Genomic DNA, 21,698 nt, shown 5'->3' on the forward strand with positions numbered 1-21,698 from the left:
TTAACACCATGATTCTTAACCACAGAGAGAAACTGGAGGATAACAGTTTAGCTTCAAATAAAGCAATTTACAGGCAGATCTAGTGGCTAGGTAACATTTTTGAAGGGGAGAAAAAAATAACAAAAACTGCAATACAATGGTAGTTGGGGATCTGGGACTGCCAGCAGCACAAACTCACAGCCATCTGAACACCAGGCACAAGGAAAATACACATATATAATAAAGACTTTCCTGAAAACAGGCCCCAGTGAAAACCTTCTCAAGCTTCAAGGTGCTTTTAAATGAATCATTTTGGCCTGAAGCTCAATAAATGTGGTTCTACCTATGAAATCTACCAACTTTTTCACTGCCTTTGTTAGCATGGACTCAACTCCAAGCTTTACCAGCCCTTCTTGCCTTCACAGATCTTCCCCAGACCTTTCCCTAGTGCTTACAGACTCTCCAGATTATCGTTTCTTGTTTCAACCTTTTCTCACCTTCCTCAGGGAGGTCTCCACAGCCTTTGAGTGCCAGACAGAGATGTTCCTGGCAGCAGCCTGTACCCTTTCAGGTGAATTCCGACCTGCTCTGTGTATTCTCATCCCTGCAAGGTGATGCTTCTTCTCTGGGATGCTGCCATCAGCCTAAGCATCTCCCCTAGAAATGCCACGGTCACTTGCACAACCTGGAGATCTGTTTGATTTCTATGTTAAAGAAATTATTTCTCACCTTTCTTGTATCAACCAAGAGAAAAAGTAAACCCACCTTGGCTATCACCATCTTTAGCAGCAACCTTTCAACAGCCTCACCTACCTCTTTATCAATCCGTTTGCCTTCTTCATGAGCTTCCTCCTTCAGCTGATGTTCCCAGATCTATAAGGAGACCCTTTAGCCCATCTTCTTCCAAGTAATCCCTTCTCTGTATTCAGAGCCCCATGAACCACAGACATTCTTATCCTTGTCTTCTAGGTGCTCTTGCCAAAACAGCACCTGAGAATGGCCCCCAAACCAAACTGGGGAGTGAATTCCCAATATCCACAAGCCCAGATACAACTGGGAATAGTTTTCAGGGAGATACAGAGGACAGGGCAGATGCTGAACCCCACAAGGACTCACCTTCCCTTTCCTCTGCAGCACCAACCCCTCTGAGAAGGAAAAGCACCCACACTCTTTCCAACCCAGAACTGAGCAGCTCATATAAAATACAGAAATGAGGGACAGGGGTCCACGAGCTGCTGCAAAATCAGGGTGAGCTCAGATCCAGGCTGCCTCCAGGACTGACATCTGCTGGGGCATTCACACCTGGTTTGGAACGAAATCAAGGGGATGTGAGAATGAGGTAAGGAGCAGCTCAACTCCATCAAGCTGAGGTCATCCAGCTGTGCTGCTTGAAAGTTACATGGGAATGTTAAAGCAAAATCTACATATTTTAAAAATGAGACACCTATGGAGTTTAAGCTTTGCCAGAGTTTGGGAGCAGCTAATTACAGTCCTGACCAGCTGGAGGTTTCCTGGTTGAATTCTTCCTAAATTGCTAAATTAAATCTTGTGCTCTGTTTTGACTCCTTCTCTAGAAGGTCTCTGAAAAATGGACAATCTGAAAGAGTCCCATCAATTACTCTGCACCAGATGCAAGGCTTGCAAAGAAAAATGAAATTATTTAAATTGATTTTTAACAGCATTTGGTACATAACATAAATCTGTATCATTCTTCAGGTGCTGCTTTGTATAGCACTGGCCTGGGACTCTTCTGAATTTAATGATAATGAAGTTTTATGTAAAAAAATGCTGAGTGTGTAGGGAGCAACAGCAACCACTGCCCCCAGAGGCTGGATCAGCATCACTACAGTAAGAGCAAAGCTTTGGAAAAGTAACTTGGCACTGGAGAGGTTCCCCACTGCAGCTGTAAAGGACTGAGTTTGTCCTGCAGCATCCCTGAGCCCATCCAGTTTTTGCAGCAGGGCCAAGGGTAATCTCTCAGATCTCTTCCCTGACATGGCATTGGATGAAGGTGTGTCCAGCACGACAGATCAGCCCCCACACAACAGCCTGAGCAAAACTTGGACACATCCACCCCCAGCAAAGCCTCTGGCTCCAGAACAGCTGAGTGCTGGATGGGAGCCCATGTTCAGGATCATGTCCCGCTGGCCTCAGCACAGGCTCCTGGGCTTTGCCACCAGGCCAGCACAGCTGCACGGACAGCCCTGGGATGGACATGCCAGTACAGGGGACAGCACCTCCAACCCCCCCAAATGAACACAGCTGTGCCTGTCACTTAGTAAAATAGAGTTTTATTTGTTCATACAAATAGTATGAATTTTCAGAATTTCATTTTCTTAGAAACATCTTTCTCTGTGTAAAATTAATTTGTGTTGTACATACCACAAAATACTCCATATACATTTTTTTTAGATTTTCCTTTTTGTGGCTTTTTTTATTTGTTTGTTTTGCTTTCCATTTTGTTCTTTTTTTTTACAAATTGGCTACTACACTATAGAACCATGTTACAGACAACACATCACTAATACCTGTACTACACTTCTGGATACAGGACTGAATGAAACTCAGCCATAAATTAATGTTACAATGTGGAAAAAAAATCAACCAACCAAACTTCTAATCACACTTCCAAGCTTAACTTTTTTTTTTTTTAAGGGGTATTTAAAAAAAAAATGCACTGATTCCAATATTAGCAACCAGATGAACACCATAGATGATTCACCTTCATTGTCATATTTGTTAGGTAAGGCTTTTTTACATTAAAAGTCTAATGCAGATTTCATCCTGAAGGATATCGAGTCAGGACTAACAATTTGCTTATGGTTAGAAGAGTTATTATTCACTCTCTGTATTTCCACTCTCCAACAAGTTTGCTCCACAAGAGCTTTTTGCAGCAGGACTTGATTATACAAATTAAGCCCACACTCTGCTGTACAGCCGAGGAAGGCATTGGGATATTAAAAACTTGTTTCCAAGAGAGCAAGAAGGAAGACGTAAGGGATGCAAAACTCTTGCAGCACTGAGCAGCCAGCACTTGCTCCAGAGGGAAGCACCTGGAAAGGAGCCCAAGCCGACACACAGGGCCTGGAGGCTCCACCAGTGAAACGCCCTGGGAAGTGGCATGGCCACGGCTGGGGGCTCACCCAAAGGCCAAGTGGAGGGGTCAAGCTTCTTTCTATGCATTGCATAAGCTGCTAGAAGGAAGACCAAGGTTTTGAGAACCATAAATCACTTGTTTTTCCACGGAAGTATTTTCTTCTCAGTGCCTGCAGCTCCTTTCCCTCAGCCACCCAAGACTGGCAGGGTCTGGGATAAAGCAGACACACTCCTGCATTCATCACCTGTCCTGGCAGCAGGGAACAGAGCCAGGGACCTGGCTGGAGTTGAAGCCAAACCCCTCAAAAGTGCATAGATTCACCCAGCCGCTCAGGCCTGCAGCTGGATTTTACAGGACTGGGGAAAAGCAGGGGTTATCAGCCTGCACAGCCCAGCAGGTCCAGCATCCCACCTGTGCCCCCTGAAGTCAGACTGTATTGGCCCAAATTGTCATTTCTTCACTAGAAATGGCTCAGGGCAAGAAGGAGAACTTCTCTGTTTGTGGGAAGATGTGTTTGGAGGCAAACCCCAAGGAGGGATTTGCATCCTGCTCACAGCAGTTTCGTAGGCAGCTCAGCCTGATGATGTTAAGCTTAAAATCTCCCTTTCCTTGAGGTCACCCACATGCACTGCACCCCAAATGTGAACCCACATATGGCAGTGCAAGTCCCTAAATCCCTTTGGAGACGTGACACTGCTGAGCCAAGACAAAAGAGCTCAGGTTTAAACAGCTCTTAAGGGCAGCTCCCTGGCACCTGCAGATCCCTGCAACAGACCCAGAGCCAAGTCTGCTCTTTGTTCTGTCTGCCGGAGCAGGACTAGATCGAGACCCAGACAGAGAAGCCCAGGCTCTGAGGAACATTTTCATCACCCAACAGCCACAGCAGAGAGACGGAAGAGGCAAGCAAGAGTGAGGAGGCTGCAAAAGTAAAACAAACATTTGGGAAACACCACTGAATGGGCCCCACCACAGCTGGGCACAGCTCAGCAGTGGGCAGCTCCAAGGAGGAGCTACGGGTAACTGTGGAGAGGTGCAGGGCACAGATTTCTATAGGCAATGCATACGAAATTAGATGTTCTGCCCATTGGTGCTTTTGTTGTTTCCAGTTTCACTCACACTGCTTATGGAACTGCAACACCAGGAGATGCTCAGTGCAGTGCATCATTTCAGTGCTGCAGGTGAGGTGTGAGGAGTTTTGCTGCCCAAAGACATCATAGCTCTGTTTCTGTTAAAAATTCAATGAGAAAATCACTTCTGCTGCTACCTTGCTCCAAAAGTGTTCCAGTCAAGCTGGCAGAACCTCTGACAGTAACGATAAGGCATCGGACACACATGGTGTTTATCAGGACCTCCTCAGCTCACAAAACACTGGCAGAGCTCTCAGGACAGCCCACCCAACCTGTCCTGGAGTCCCACAGCCACTGGTTCCACCCAAGGAGAAGGATTTCATTCAGGTTAATGGTTACATGCTTGGAGCCTCCTGTCCTGCCTGGCTGCCACCCCTGTGCTCAGCCAGGGCACCCCTAGACTGCCACAAATACCCCAACCCCAGCGTGCCCAGATTCCCCCCTGCCTTCCTACATATTCACCCTTGTTGGTAAAGCAGCACCTCTTCTTGGCTCTAAGCAAATGATGCTCCTTGGGAGAGACCACAGATAGGGTGTTGGACCAAAGAGTGATGGGAATTAACAGGGCTAAGGGTGATGTTCCCCAGTCTCAGTACCTCCAGTACTGGGAGGTGCTGCGGTAGCCCTGGGGCTGGAGGTAACACTGCCTGTGCCATGTCCTGGGACATGCTCCTGGGCATGATGCCAGGGAGACACCTGAGGTTTTCTGCTGGTGTCTTTGGTACATGAAGGGTGCTCCACGTGCTGCAGGCACTTCCATCTCCCAGCAGTGCCTGGCGTGCGTGAGTATTCCTGGAGCGACACTTCCTGCAGGTCACTCTGACCAGCACCACACGTGTCACACACAGACACAGCATTTCACATTTGTCCTGCAGTAAAGATTTTAAATGCATAGAGGGATCATGGGAAAGAACCTCCTGGACAAAAAGCAGGAAGGAAAACTGTACTGACGAGAGCTCTGCCCATGCAACAGGCTCTGCAGCTTCTCTGCTGGAAAAAGAGCACGTTGCCCTCCCGGCAGTCCTGAGCAGGAGACCTATGGCTTGGGGTTCCCATGCTTACAGCCACTGGGAAAACATGCTGCTGCTCAGCAGAGGTATGTGGGGTACAGGGATGCCCAGCCTTCCTCCCACCCACCACAGAGAAACCCCCCCTGGGCCATGGAACTAACCAGAAAACTGTGGGTTGAGGGAGCACAACACTGGAGCAGAGACTGGGACACTGGAATAGGGAAAGCAAGTGTTTATAAAGGCCAGATACCCGTAACAAAAATAAACTTGTGCTTTCCCTCCCTCCCTTGCTTCGTTTGATTCTTAAATACAAATTTTGTTTAGGAAAAGTGGAAGCACTGTCTGTTACAAACCAAAACAAAGAGAAAGCAGAAGGGAAAAAAAACAAGGAAAGGAGAGACATATTAGAATTAAAATACCGTGGAATGTTAAACAGGTTACAGGCTACCATTCTAGCCAGTGTGGTTAGGCAGCTTAGTGAATTAATTGCTTAGGAATTAAAAATAAATTATTATAAAATAGATTTCTGTACATTTTACATACATATATCTCTCTTTATATAAGCAAACCGTGCTGGGCAAGTAATTACAGGGGACTTTCCCGTGCCAGGCTCAGTCCCAGCCAAAGTCCTGCCCTGTCATCTGGTAGAACTTCATGTTGAAGGGTCGGTAGAAGTCCCGCAGCCTCTGCACCACCTCCTGGTCGATGTCAGGGTGGGTCCTGCCTTTCGTCTTCCCCAGGCAGTGGGGTTTGCTGCTGCCTTCCGCCTTCTTCAGGCACGGGAACCCCTTGGTTTTGTTGAAGTAGAAGTGTTTGTCAGTGATGATCCTCTTGAGGCCCAGAAAGTCCTGGACCCTGCCCAGCTCCCCCGCGGGGTCACTGATCAGCCTCTCCCCACTGACAAAGAGGATCTGCCCGATGGGGAAGTAGAGGAGCCAGTTCTCCAGGTGCTTGGCATAGATGCCAATCTGGATGGCGCTCCACGAGGTGTCGATCAGGCCCGTAGTCCTGTTTTTGAAGGTCAGGCTCTCAAAGGTGGGGATGTCGGGCTTCTTGGAGAGCGTCTGGGTGTAGTCCGAGATGGCTCTGGTCACGGGGTCCCGCACCACCACGATGAGCTTTGTGCCCTTGGACATGGAGGAGATGCGGGCTGGGGCCTCCTTGGTGACGAAGTAGCTGGGGGTCTTCTCCATGGTGATCTGCCCCTCCAGTGTCTTGGGCATCAGGTCCCTGCCAGCAAAACACACAGACATGGGTCAGAAGAGCAAGGAAGAGGAACAAAAATATCCATATGCATTTACATGTATGTTCACACATAGATACACAAGAATTCTTCTCCCTAAAATGCCTTCACAGGCCATTTGGTTCATACAGAGAAATCCATTTCCCACTGATTTAGGGATTAGGGGGGGGATTATTATTAAAGGCAACTATATTCGAAATCCATCTGAGTAATCTCCCAGTTATCCACGAATGGATTAGCTGGGCTACACTGTGTGCTTGGACCGTGTCTACATGTACCACACCAGCTCCAGACTGGTCAGGATGGATCCTGAGCTGCACCAGGTGGCTGTCCTGGCTCATGTCAACACCACTGAGACCTCAGCCCCAATCTAGAGCTCATTTCCCCATGGGAATGAGAGGATGGTATAGCAGAAAAGCAGCAGCTCACTGGAGCACATCTACCTCACTTTCCCTCAGCATCCCAAATGCAAATCTTTTCCCAGTTCAGGCAAGAGGGTGCAATTTTTCCCTGGCTTGCCAACAGCAGGACTTCACTCACAGGTGTCCTCTTGCACCCAGTTTCAGCCCCTGCTTTACTATTCCCTATCACTTTGTTCCCTCACATGAACTAGACAGAGCATCAAGAGCTGCCAGTGGCATCTTCAGCACATCCCAGTCCAGGAGACAATGAGGATCCCAGCACCGCCCCACAGGTTACAGCAGGTCAGGATGTGGAATACAACCATGGAGAACACAACCATGGGCAGGACATACTTTCACAAAGTACTTTTAAAACTTAAAGCTTTCAGCAACACCACCTTATTCCCTGGCTATTTCTAATTAATCACATAGGAAAGCATGAGGGAGCTTGCAGAAATGATGGAAGTGGCATGAAGCAGGAAGAGTCATTTTCTCCTGTCATTCACTAGGCAAGCTAAAATATTTTAGACTGTTTGCCAGTTCTTTTCCTTTATAGCCCAAATGGACTCATTTGCTCTGGGTTGTGAGACAGTTGAAAAGAAAAGGCAAAAGGGGAGTCAGGCACGAAATTAAAGCTATAAAACTTGATTAAGTTTTCAAAGCATCCACCCAGCACAGAGAAGTAAGCAGCCAGTGTGTGACCTGCAAGCCTGAAGCTGTGCTTCCCTCAGCCATACAACACTGCAGGGAGGCTGTTCCCAACAGCCATCTCCTCCCTCACTACTTTTATGCTTCCACAGCAAAGATCACCAGGGCTCTTGCAATTGAAACAGCCACTGATAATTTGTGCTAAAGCCAATGGTTGCCCTGATTAAGAACTCAAGGGAAGAAAACTGACCAATGTGTTCTGAGGGCAAGTAACAGGGGACCCAGGAATGAGAGGTCTGTTTGCATCAAAAATCGTCCCATGTCTACGAAATTTGGTCAGTAGCTATTTATGCAAATACTGGTGAGCTCACACTGTACCTGGTATTTTACTTCATCAGCTTCCAGCATTACCTTTGTGCAATGCGTTTACAGGCAAGGGGCACGCAGGGGCTGCTCCTCCATCCCACAGGTGAGCTCTGCCTGGAGGCTGCCCATAAAGCCCCTTCTCCATAGTCCCAAGATGGGAGACAGTCCCTGTCCCTGCATGGGACTCTGGGAGAAGTGGTGATGGACAAGCTGGACTGCGGAGGAAGAGGATATCAGCTTATGAAAACCTCCAGTCATGCCCAGGCATGATGGCAACCCTGAAGGCTGGGATTTCAAGTCCACACAAGTGGAGTTTCACATGCAGATAAAAATCACGCTGGTCTACCAGATACCTGGGATGTGAGAGCTTCTGGAAGGCAGGAGCCAGTGTGTGCCAAGAACAGCAACCAGAATAAAACTCTGACTAATCCTTCACCTTTCTGGCCAACTCTGAAACCCCATAATGCTGTCACAGAATAGGGCCAGTCAATAACACTCAGAGCAACTCTTAAATTTATCGTGGGCTGATGTGGATTTTGACATTTGCTCATTAAGTGGTGTCTCCTTTTATGGCTGCATTAAACCCAAGTTCTACATCCTGCACTGGCCACCAACTGCTTTTCAGCTTGATTTAAGAGGTCGTTTTCCACCCATGAAGTCCTTAATGGCTTGGGACCTGCCTAAAGAGGCGAAAGCTTCCCAAAACACTCTCAGGTTGCCCGCACTGCACTGAAGTCCTTCAGCTTTAGGTCATGTTCATTGGATTGCTGGTTATATGGGGCCCTGCATTTTGGGACTGGTTTGTCCTCCAGGACTACTACAGTCAGTATTTATCAGTCTCCTGGGAATGATGCAAGGTTTATTTTTCCCCTCCTTGCACAAGAAAGGCATTGGGTAGGGCTGGGCTGTGAAACAGGAGGAAATTGCTGGGGATGGAGTGCCAAGTCAGTTGATCCAGTTGGGAAACACAGGTTCCTAATTAGCATTTCAGCAAATACAGAGGAGCACACTATAAGTGGAAGAAAGCAGGGAGCAACTCTTTACCCAAGAGGCAGCCACTGGCCTGGTGTCAGTCCCTTTTCAGAGCAGTTTATCTCCTGAACTGCATTTGTGGCTGAAAGCACTCAGTTCTGGGCGGGTCTAAACCTCCCAGATTGTTATTTTTGGAGAGGGCCTGAATTCTTGGCAATTTAAGAACATTTTGCTGGTGACCCATCACAGCAAGCAAAGCAGAACAAGGCACATTGACACACCTACTGCCCTCAGGTTGGCCAACACAGGCTGAGGTGAGCAGAGGTAGAAACAGAACCTTCAACCCATGTACAAGACCTGGATCCAACAAAAACAGCCCTCAGGCCCTTGCTCCTGTTCTCCCTTCATTGTACCCCCATAGGTGCCAGGCATAGCCCAAAACTAAGACCCTCAAGATTATCTCAGACTCTGCTTTGTTTGTGAAGTGGCTGCATGAAAGGAAGACAGCTGCAAGTGAAGCAAAATATTGTGGCCCATGGATGTGGTTTGAGCCTCTGACAACACCACATCCAGGAAAGCAAAATTTTATTGCATCAGCATGTGAGTTGTGAGGAGCTTTCCCATGGTTTCCATAATCTCCCACAGAGGCACCATCCATCATGCTGGCAGCCAGAGACAGCAGAGCCTCAGGGACAGAAGGAACGGGTACACTGGCTAGTCTGAACTCACAGTGGTGGAAAAGTCACCAAGAAGAATTTATTCCCATTCAAGCCACAGCGGGAGAAGGGCAATTTGGCCCAGCAGAGTACTGCAGCTCCAATACAACACACTGGACATACGTTTTGGTGGAAGGAGGACCAGATCCAGAGCCAAATATATCTGCTCCTGGGGCTCCAAGACAGCAAGGGCTATGCTAAACTACAGCTGCTGCTTTGGGAGGGGAAAGAGGAGCTGTGATGGTGAGAGACCATGATGCCCTGGCAGGATGCAGCCCCTTGGGAGAAAGGAGTAGGGTCCAGCAGAAACCCGTTGTCAGCTCAGGGGTGGATACAGATCACCCCAGAACAGCTTGTGGCCACTGGGGAGCCTCTGTTTCCATGGAGGATTCACAGGCACCGTGGAGACATGGGCAGCTCCTGCCAGCACTGTCTGGCACAAGGTGAGAAAGGCAGAGGTGCAGCTACCACTGCTGTCCGTAGGGGAGAGCAAAGGGAGATGACAGAGGGAATCAGGCTGTGGGAAACAGGGAGCTCAGCTGAGCCCCAGGGCTGGATGGAGACACCACTGACGGCCATAGCGGAAACTGTAGTAGAAAATATAGCATGAAAAGCTTGGCAAGCCATCCCTCCTGCCTTGTTATCCTCCTGCCTTCTGGCAACCTGGAGTTCAAAGACCTCTGGAGACAGCATCTGCATCCAAATCATCCCACTTCATAGCGACTATGAACTGTCTAATCCTTTCAAACCCACAAATACTTCTGGCCTTGAGAACATCCCACAGCAGAGAGTCCCAGCACCAAAGCACTGCCTCTACCTGCCATCTGAACTTCCTCGCCACTTCCCTGCTTGGGAAGGGATGAGGCACCTGCTTCTTGAGCGTGGAAGAAGGAAGTGAGGATGAGGAACACCAGCAGACTCCCAGCATCCTTTATTCCCCACCCAGCCCAGCCAGCAAAGCACTGGAGGGGCTCAGCGCTGCTGACTATGGCAGAGCTGCCAGCAACGGGGTCCCAGCAAGGGGAGGGAGCTGCTGTGTGAGCACAGCTATGAATTTTGCACAGGCGAAGAGCAAGCCCCTAACCCTGAGCTATTAACATGTCAAGAGGGACAGAGGAAAAGCTTTTCCTTTAATGAACATTTCCTTGGTGAAGTCTGCACCCTTCATAGGTGAAGTGATAGGCTTAGTCTAAAGATGGATTGGCCTACTTTACCTATTAACCACTTAAACTAATGTAATAAAGGCTCTCTTCATTCAAACAGCCCTAATCCCCAGCCCCACACAGCTCTGAAGCCTGGAATAAGAAGGGATACTAAAATGAACTCAGCCAGGCTGCTGCTTGGAGAGGCACTGGGCAGGGCATTTTATGGGGGTTTTTTAAGTGCAAACTTCTCCAATGTGAAAACCGGACCCAGAGTGAGATAAATTTACAAAGTGGGGATGACAGGTGGCCACATGGTAATCCAATCCTGAAGCCTAATGCCCTTTGTGGCAGCTTTTGTCTGCACAGAGGGGCTCCAGGCTAATCTGCTGCTACTTCTCAAGGAGGAACAGGCGAGCAGTCAGGGGGGCAAGGGGACCCCCACAACCTGTTGCTGCATTATTTGCCACAGGTAGGACAGACCAGTGCAGGGCAGAGCACAGCAGTGGTGGCTGGTTTTATCCCCGGGGACGTCTGTTGGTCCCCCCACGCACCTCCTGCCATGGCAAACACCTGCTGGGATAAACTCTCCCACTCTGCCGGAGCCCATGGCAGGGCTAAGCCTGAGGGGCTTCAGACACAACCGTCTGCCCGTGGCGGGGGTCACTGTCAGCCTGCCCAGCCAAGACCCAGCACACTCAGGTATGCGGCTGCCCCAGAGCTGGGCAAGTGAGCTTTCCTTTCCGAGGAAGGTTTTGTGCTGGATATATTCCTATCCAGCACCTGGAGCCACCCAGCATCAATCTGGGAGATGGTCCCCCTGCTCCAACAAATTCAAGTAATGAGTCCCTCAAGTAAATCTTAAAATGGGGTTGTCCTGTGATGCAGCTGCAGCAATGGCACCTTCCAGTCTCAAACCGCTCTGTTCCACACCAACCCACTTCTTCCTCAATCCTCTGTGATTCCTCAGTTTACCTCAGCAAAGGTGACAAAACTCTCCCGGAGGAGATGGACAGCTGTGTACAGGGTGTTGAAAAAGCAAGAGAAGTGCTGTTATGGTCACGTTAAAACACCACAGCACCTGGATGCAGCTATGAGATGGAGGCTGGGGAGCACTCACAGCAGTCCCCACAGCAGCTCTGCCAGCAAATACAGCAAGAACCACCTTCAGTGCAGAATTTCTAGACTTTCCCCCCCCCAGCCATTCCCTAGAAGCAAGGAAAATATGGGAAATGGGAGAAAAAACAAGTCAAACTATTTTGGACATCAGCCACATCCATGCCAAATTCAGGTCTGTAATCCAGAACAATTTGCTTTGCAGCCCCGCACTGCACACACTGAGCAACTAACCTATTTCTGGCCAGTTTCTACCCTATTCCTCACTGATGTTTAAAGAAGACAAAAAGTGACTCCTTTTCAGAAAACCAAATTTTGACAATCTGATATTTTTCTGGGGAAACGGCCCCCAAATCCTCCCAAAAGGCTGTCCAAGAAACTGCATAAATTAGACTGAAAAGTTATGGTGAGAAGGTGAATAGAAATACAAAAGGTAAACACCAAAGTTCTTCTCCCATTCTAGGTGAAAACAGATTTTTTAGCCTCCGGAGTAATGACAGGGGGTTTGAAAACCCAAGATGACACCAAGCTAAAGTAGAGCCAGAACAACTCAGAACATGGTACAATTCAATGCACGTGATGAATTTATGATTTTTGTTGCATTTTTAATTTACAGGTTGGAAAACAAACAGGCCCAGTGGTGCCCACTTGGAACAGCTCTGAGGAACCAAGTGCAGAAGATGAGGCAGATTAAAGCTGCATCCCCTCAGAAGTCAATGCTTTCCAGCCTGCTGCATCTCCCTCTCTCTTGTCCCCATCCCAGGGGCAGTTTGGTATCCTGTTCTCATCCCAGCATGGTCCTGTTCAGCTTTGCTTCAGTCAGGATCCCACCAAAGCCAAAGGGTTCATTTCACACCACAGTCTATCTGTCCATCTGTCACTTTAAGTCAAACATTTTTAAGGAGGGCTTGCTTTACTGCAACAGCCAATTCTCACTCTAATTCCTGCTGCTTCTCTGCCTTTTCTCTCCTCCCCATCTCAATAAATAAATTTAGGCCAAGTGAGCTAATTCTAATATCTTGAAAAAGAGACACCCAGGGAATGATGTGGGTGGTGCCTCCATGGGTGGCAACTTTGCCTTACAGCTCACCCCCTCTGCCAGGACGATACCCAGTTGTTCCCAGTTTCTGAGGCAGCAGGTTGCTGTCAGAAAGCAGAAGAAATGTACAGGTCAGAGCTGGATTAAAACCACAGGTAAGGGCTGGATTAAAACCACACAGTTGTAGCCCCATAGTGGCACCTGACCATGAGCAAGAGCTCAGAGATGCTCTGGTAATCAAAACCCCAAAGCATCACCAGCTCAGCTCCTGAGGCCACCACACTGGTCCCATCCCAACCCTACCAGGCCCTTTCCCCTACATGGCTGATCACAAAACCATCGAATCCCAGCAATACTCCTTAAAAGCAAGAACCTGACCAGCTCCGGGAAAGACTGTTAAAGTAATAAAGCGTTTTAATTGCATCACTAACCTTGCCACCTGCATGCAGGTCAACTGGCTTCAAAATTACCTTCTTGGCTTTGACTCTGCTTTCTGGTGGCAGCAATGGGATGGGGGAATGAGGGAAATGGAGGAAGAGGAAGAAACAGAGAGAAAAGAAACAATCGCAAATTCCTCTTTGGGGCTGTGAGTGCTTGCTGCTTTTATTATTTGATACATCATCTTACCAAAATTTTCCTTGACTTCAGCTGCTGTTGCACCACAGACCTGCACAGTAGCAGGCAGTCTCTCCTCTTTTTATGACCAGTGGTAAGAGCAACACGTGTGCCTTTCTCTCGAGCAGGCGTCTGTTGTTTGGGTTGGCAAATTATACAACAATAAAAGGGAATGGCTGGGAACCAGCCTCGGCCTTTTTGAAATGGATGTAACCCTATCCAGCTCCGTCAAACACTCGCCACGACGATTACACAAACCAGATGATGGGAATTAATGAACTTTGGGGGTGAGGAAGGAGTAGATGAAGGAGGAGGGAAAGGAGGAAAAAAAAATGTCTGCCCAAAATTAATGTTTTTCTCACTCTCCTTGCTCCCTGCCCCCTAATCTGTTAGGTGCCCTTCACTTCTTGGGGAGTTTTGGGGATTAAAGGAGGGAGAGGATGGTAATGGTGTGTGAAAAGTCCCCATCATGAAGGTGCTCTGGGACTTCAATGGGACCAAAGAGCCGGTGGCCACAGGCGGCATCACCATGTACCCCACAGGAACAGGCTCTGGTCTGGCTGTGGAGTCTGTTCTAAGCTCCTTTGATGCAGATAAAAACCCCCATCAAAGGTTCGGGGAGATGCAGGGCATGGGCAGATGGCCCTTTCGTCCCCACTCCATGTGGCACAGCTGGGATGCACCAAACATCCCTGGCAAATCAAAGCAAGCAGTGCCTCAAGGAGGGGGCAATATGCTGCTGCAAATACCAGGGTTTAGGATTTTTTTTTTTTTTTAATAAAAGACTTTATCCACCTCTTCAAAAGTCACTGCATTGAAATCAGACCTAGGAGCCACCACAGAGGTTTGACCCTCTCTACGCTGGGAAATGGGGAGCTAACCCAGCCACAGAGCTGAGCAGACAGTTTGCAGAAGCATCCAAGCATCAACCTGGATAAATCAGGGCCTGATCCATGCACAAAACCTGGAGGGTTTGTGCCTCCGAGAACAGCAATGGGTGTAATGAGCTCCACCAACCTCTGCTGCAAAGGCAGCCTCCCACCCTGTGCCAGCCAAAACCCATCTCTCACCCAAATGCTTCCCCTACCACATGAGATTAAATGGGTTAATTAGAAGCAGTCTCATAACAAATATATTGTGTGCTATCCCTCACAGGGCTTCTGCCTTCTGTATTGAAGTGCCATATATGGTGTACCACATAGCTGCAACCTACAGGGAAGCAATAACTTTGATCAGCAGAAACACTTGGTGGGAGTCTTGTCTGCACAGGACAGGCTTATGCTTTCACCAGGAAGCACAATAAAGAAGCCCGGTTCCACAAAGACTCCTGGGAGGCTGATGGGTGATGTCACCATCACTCCTGGCACACGCCCATTCCTTAGCAAAGGATGCAAAGGCATAAAAGTTGTCTTGGAGGTGGCTGATTGGAGCGATCCCCCTTCCCACCTGAGCTGATGCTCCATGCAGGGCAGCCTCTGGGAGGAAGGGTTCAAGGAGCTGAGACCACCTTGGAAACTTGGGAGAAGTGCATCCTCCTTGCAGATGCTCACATGGATGTGCCCACAGGGTGCAGTCCTCTCCTTGTGGCCCTCTCCTCTCCTGGGGATCTCCAGCCCTGGCCAGAGAAGGGAAAGGGCAGAGAAAGAATGGGGCAAGCAGCACACTGCTCCCCTACTGCTTTCCCAGCCTCCATCCAAATTCAGCTCCAAAGGCTCTCTTTTGCCTGATGCACTCCATACACCTAATAATCCTCAGTTGATCTCTCTTCCAACCCTGTGTCTAGGTGGCTGCTCCATTCCTGTAAGTGTTCAAGGCCAGGTTGGATGGGGCCCTGAGAAATCTGGTCTAGTGGATGATATCCCTGCAGGGGGATGACATGAGAGGATATTCAAGGTCTCTTCCAACCCAGGCCGTTCTATGATTCCTCCTGAACCTCGGCATGCACAGCCCATCCAGGCTCCTTGCTTTGCCCATTTTCACCAGTCCCTGCCCCTACACCATAGCCCCAGTCCTTGCACCATCACACCAGTCCATCCCTCCCTCCATTTCCAGCCTAGCTCCAAGTCTGGCAAGTCTACCATACCTTCCCCTAGGAAAGCTCTTTGCCAGGCTGAGGACTCCCAGGCTACTTGGTCATTCCTCAAATAGAAATTCCTCCAGCCATACAGAACAAACCTAAAATGTTGCTACTGTCACTGGGTAGATCATGCACCAACTGAACACAAGCTGCAGGGATGTGGAGCTTTCTTTGGGTTATGAAGGGCCAAATTTCCAATTATTTTTTCACCTCTTCCCCAAATAACAGCGCAAGATGTTACAACTGCTAAGCAAGAACCTTCCCTCCTCCTTTGCTGGAGCCAGGCAAGATATTAATCAATGTCCCCAGTTCATTACACAGGCCCTCCTCTTTATGTAAACATGGAAGCCTCTTTCTACTCCCCTTACTCATACTTAAAAGCTCTGAACTTCCACTAAATAATTATCTTCACTGGGGGCAGAGGAGCAGCACTTTACATATCAAAGGGCTGCTTTGGAGGGATTTACAATAATTTAAGATGAAGTGGTAAATATTCTATTCACTCCAGTTCATCTCCAGTAATAATTATAATCCTATTAGCAAGGTCCCAAGAAAGTGATTGCATTATCATCTAGCGAGCATCTATGTGGATTTCTTGGAGGGGTGGGATGGGGGAGGCCATCGGCAAGGAAAATAAGGAAAAGCAACAAAAGATGCAATTGCCAGCATCTCCCTTCCCCCAGCAGGATTTGGGCTCCATTGTCCCGACGCTTCAATAGTGCTTTGCTCTGAAAGTAAGAGCTTTTGAGCGCAGTAAGGGGGTGGGGCTGAAATGAGCATCTTATTCCTCTCAGTCACCCCCGCTCCCCTTTCATGGCCGAGAGTCCCCCCGAGTGCCGCTCCAGCGACAAAGAGCACCCGGTGCTGTTCCTGCAGCCTCGGGCCGGCGGCACTGCCACAATTAAAAGCTAATTGCTGTTTATGGGTGAGTTCTTTAGAATATTGCCCAGCATCACTGGGCTGTGCTGCCCACTGGTCAAGTCATGTGAGATTACTCTAATCTGTCTCCGTTTCGCCCAAAAAGGACAAGAAGACTGGTTTTGTTTAAACGCAGAGCAGGGAGAGGGAAGTTCTGTGAAACTCATGATTTAAAGGGGGGAAAAAACCCTGAACTCAGCAGGAAACATGACTGAGCTAACTGGCAAACTGGGACTAAAGACCCTTTATCAGCAGATCGCAACGCCAACTGTCTACACCAAACTGTGTGTTTTATTCCTGCTCCATGTCACCTCTTTGTACACCCCGTTAGAGTGTTTAACAGGAATTTATCCCTGCAGGAGTGCCTCAGTTGCACCAGTGTAATCCTCTTCCCTCTCTTCTGGCACCTGGAGGCCACCAGTGTGAGTCCTCAGCCCTTCCACCAAAAGCAGGCAGCTCAACTCTGCTCACTCTGGGAAATCAGCAACTACTCCAGAGATGCACCATTTGCAGGCTTGGAACAAGCCACGATTACCGTCACAATGTGCAACAGTTTATCGCAAAGAAGTAGAAACATTTTTCTCAATAAATTAAATAGACAACAGCCTGAAAGGGAGGAAAGAGGAAGAATTTTAGGCATCGGGAGAGATTTCCGTGCTTACAACTCATTCCTGGTAAAAAATAAATTCTCTGGACTGCCTCTGCGTCTTACTCTTTTGCAACCAGAAAGACCAGCAACTTCTCCTTCCTCAAGAATTTATAGCCTAGAGTTAACATTATGTGTACTAGTCTCCTACTATACAAAGATTTGATAGATCCACTTATGGATTCATTGCAAGACAAAGCTCTTGAAGAGTGCTGGTTCAACACATCCTTGTACCAGAGATGTGAATTCTTGAACTCCGCTTTACTTAGGTAGCGCCAATCCTGCCCTCATGGGAAGCTGAAACCAGTATCTGGACTGGGTCAGCACCTGCAAGCACAGAATGTCCTTGTCCAGAAAAAAACCAGCAAAGAGAGTCAGGGTCTGGAGTTACTGGCTTAATTGTGGAGAGAAATAAAAAAGACAAAACCTCCACAGCACTTTCAAGGCTTTTGCTAGCTCAGAGTAGGCCTGAGCAAGGGAAGCCTGGCTTGGAAGAGGCTTAAAAGCAGATGAAGAAATCATAATGGTGGGACATCCAAAACACATCCCTGGTACCTAGATGACAGGAGGGTCTCCTGTGGCAGAGGATGTGGGACTAACACAGTCCACACTAATACAGAGACTCTGATCTCAGGGGTTTGGCTTCAACTCCATCAGGAGAACAACTGGGCTGTTCCCACAAGTTCCAAACAAAGCCCACACCTTGCTATAAGCTTTCTTGCCTTGCAGCAACCACCCAGGCACCTCCAAGAGGCACCAATGCCCACTGCTCACACCACAGCCTCTTCCCTCTCACCCCTCCCCTGTCACCAAGGCTCAGGCACAAATCACTAATGCGGCAGGAGCACCAGCCAGTATTGGTGGTATGTTCAACTGTCGAGTCCTTAGCCCCAAACAGCGCCCACACCCAAGAATTTGCTCTCTTAATTGTAGCAACAGCGCTAATGCTCTCAAAGGTGTTAAACCACCCCAGGCACTGCTCCTCACAGGTCTTTAAGACATCTCTCTTCCTCCTATGTCTTGGGAAAATGCTTCCTTGCAGCAAAGGGAGCAATATCATCAGGTTAAGCCCCAGAGATATGAGGCTCTGGGATTTGGGGGAGGCAGAAGTGGGTATTGAGACACACAGAGCTGGCACTGCAGAAAGAGTACAGCCAGTTGGCTTTCTGCTGCTCTCCCAGAAGCACCAGGTGTTTCAGGAAATAGATGGCCAAACCAAGTAGCACCACAACTCATCCAAGGGCTAAACTACCCGCCACTGCACATGGAGCAGAACATCTTCCTGGCTTATCCCACCTGTGACACCAGAACACTCTGGGGCTCCTGCCCCTGGCTAGGACACTAGGAACCATTCCTAATCCAGGTAGCCCACAGGAGGTTATCCCCCCAACCTCATCCCTACAGTACCTCCTCTTCCAGGCCCTGCTCCAGTGACTTGCTTTGCTGTATGTTGGAGGTGGTGAGCCCAGCAAGCAGGGCACACCTCGACTTGGACCCAAAGGGCACATCTGGTGTAATCAATGCAGGAGAGATGGTCACATCTCACACCCTCCAGTCATCTCTGTGGCAGCAACACACTGCCACACTGTTTCTGTAGCCATGCTGCAATAGGGAACTTTCGCCAGTCTCCCAGAAAAGGAGTCAGTTCAAGAAAAAAAAAAAACAACCAGCTGGTTTGGGCCATTCTAGGGTGGGGGTCCATACCAGCTATATGGGTATATATTTTTATGGCATGCAGTCACAAATTAACTTTCTGGTTAAGTAACCACACAGTGACCATGGCAGCAGCCTCTCTCGAGCCACCAAAAAGCAGCTGAATGTGAGTGGCCAACCCTGGTCCACCTCAGCTGACACTCAGAAACACCTGACAAATTTCTACCCAGGAAGGCACTACAAGGAGATGAACTTCCCAGGCTTTGCTTCTCCTCTGGGGCACTGCCAAGCCACCACATTTCACCTGCTCCAACTCTGCCAGAAGGTGGGGAAAAAAACCCCAACCCACATAGCAAAGAACCAACCCCTAAAGGGTTACATACAAGTCAACAGTCACTCCAGCAAGATATGGGTAGGACCATGTTCCACTAATGCAACCTTCATAAATCACAGCCCTGCTGAGAGGCCTTTTGCATTTTCCCCAACACAGAAACAAATGCCCTAATCTGTGTGCCTGCACAGGCAGGTAATGAGTTACACTGATAATGTTGCCCTTTGTTAAACACCTCCATGAGTGGCCCAGCATTTGCACAGGGAGGACTTAGTTTGCCACCTTGACACACATTTCTCCTAATTAAGCCCAGCCTTCCTGCTCTGGGGCTTTACAGCCATGATTAGAGAAAAAAGCCTCCTGATAAACTTTGGAGACCTGAGCGATACCCCAGCTCTCACCCTTCAGATCATAACCAATGCTGGGGGAGTATTCCCAGTGATTTGTCTACCCTGGGGGCAAGACATGCTAAAGTCAGGCTTAAACCACTGTGCTGAGTTAGAATCCCAAAATGGGACTGGCGGCAGCTTTGCTCCTGCTCCTCTTCCTCACCATGGACATAACAAAGAAGGGAGGGGAGCAGGGACACTTCTTTATTCACCCAAGCAGCACTTTCCTTTGTGCACTGACAGCCCCTGGAACATCTTCCACGTCACATCTGAACCAGAGACCACTAGCTCTTCCATAGCATGTGGGAAGGTATCTCACAGGGTGGCCAGGGTCAGGCCAGGCTTGAAACAAACCTTGAGACACATTTACATCTACAGTTCTTCAAAAAAGCCATGTAGGATCTCCAGGAATTCACTTTCTGCACTTAAAGGGATCCAATGGGCATCCAGCACCACCTGAACAGCAGCGACCTTTGAAACAACAGCTCAGAAAACAGCCAGCTTTCCATTTTCATGATGAAAAAAGAAAGTTATGGTTTTTTCTGCCCTTTCTGATCATGTACACATGATCCACAGGCCAAGCAGTGCCGACAAGGTGCTGCCAAACCTCAGCTGCGCGACTCCACCTGCCTCTTCAGCAACACCCAAACCAGCCTGGAAACTATACAGCACTGAGGCTGCTCCTCAGCTGTGGTAAAGGGAAGGGGATGCCCCTCTGACCATCAGAGGGCCTTACCAGTGGCCAGTAACAGCAGGGAAGAACAAACCCATCGAGGAAAACCAGGAAGGTGCTCAACCAACCAAGCATGTCCGGTACTCACTAGCCGCTCGTTACCCTCAGCATCTCATTGAGTGGCTCAAGAATTTAAAATTGATTCAGACTTTATTCCCAGTTGAGCCACCTAATTAACTTCTGAAAGTCTCCTGGTTCCTTCTCAGAAGGGAGGGGTGGCACCAACCACAACCTGAACCGTCAGTAATCTGGGCACTGGCCAGGTCAATGTGACCCTCATTGGGATGAGCTAATTTTGCCACCAACTGGAACAAAAGGCCTGGCAAATTAATACACCGGTGATCCTCTCAGTACTGATCCCCAAATGCATTTTAACACAAATGGGATTGTCACCTCAACTCATTTGTTGATGGATTTGTGATTTGCACTCATAAAGGAGTGGCACTGGAAATTAAGATCTCTCCATGGTAAACAGACCAGGGCAGTGAGTCCATTTGTCCAGAATGAGATTTTTTCTGCCAACATCTCTAGTCAGGCCAGGATGAAGCTCCTGACTTTCCCCTCCCTTTGAAACCTCACATCAAACATCAAAGGCAGAAAATACAATTAATTTCCAGGACAAAAACCCAGCACGCCCATTGAGGCAATCAGGCTGCAGGTTTGTGGTGCCATCACATCCCTGGGTCCCCAGTGACACTGCAGGACTTGGAGTAGAGCAGAAGGAACCAAACCAGCCTTGGGAAGGGGAGAAATTCCCAGTGAAGAAGGCAGATAGGTGCCAATTAGGGAAACATGAAGGAGCAGGTCTGTCTGCAGACTGCCTTTCTGCCCAGTCATTACCTGGGATCATGGTGTGGTCATAAACAGTCAATGAAATCCAGCCAAGAGCTCTTTAAAGAGCAGGCTCAGCTGGTGGAGATGCTCTGCTGCAAGTGCAACAGATGCAAGGCACTGCTTCTCATTAAAAAGGTATTCACATAATTAGAGACTTCACATGGCCATACCAATGATTTGATCTAGTCCAGAGCACTCAGGCAGTATTTAAGAGGGCTCTTGCCTGCTTCCCACTTCTGACAGCTTGGGTTGTCTTTGTGTGTAACCCTGCCATCTCCTCACACCCCACACACTGCAATGGCAGGTCCATGGCTATGATGGCAACCAGGAAGGACCTTATGAGCAAAACTACACGTGCCAAAGCCCATCAGCAACCTCCAGCATCCCACCCTGCTTTCGTTCATTCAGAGCCAATTTCCTTCCAGAGCCAGCCATGGGGCTGAATTATCCCCAAGTCCTTCAAGCCCTTCTACATAAAGAGCACCATGGGCCAGTCTGCCAAGGCCTTAGATCACAACCCAAGTGAAATGACTTTTCCCTGAACACTGAAGACTCTGAATGACAGCTATTGTTATTCAGATTAAACCAAGTGTCAGATTAACAAATCAATGGGCATAAGAGATATAAAATGGGTGACCATTGAAGC

General features: G+C 48.6%; 1 protein-coding gene across 1 annotated transcript in view; it reads right to left on the bottom strand.

Moving 5' to 3' along the window:
• Window positions 1-2,250: 2,250 nt before the first annotated feature.
• Window positions 2,251-21,698, bottom strand: part of HS3ST3B1 (heparan sulfate-glucosamine 3-sulfotransferase 3B1) — a 30,298-nt gene continuing 10,850 nt past the window's right edge. Inside the window, exon 2 of the mRNA XM_032129223.1 lies at window positions 2,251-6,443. Coding sequence (XP_031985114.1) covers window positions 5,825-6,443 — 619 coding nt within the window. The 3' untranslated portion in view covers window positions 2,251-5,824. The remainder of the gene's footprint in view (window positions 6,444-21,698) is intronic.

This window comes from Corvus moneduloides, chromosome 19 (assembly GCF_009650955.1).
Source record: "Corvus moneduloides isolate bCorMon1 chromosome 19, bCorMon1.pri, whole genome shotgun sequence".
NCBI lineage: Eukaryota > Metazoa > Chordata > Aves > Passeriformes > Corvidae > Corvus > Corvus moneduloides.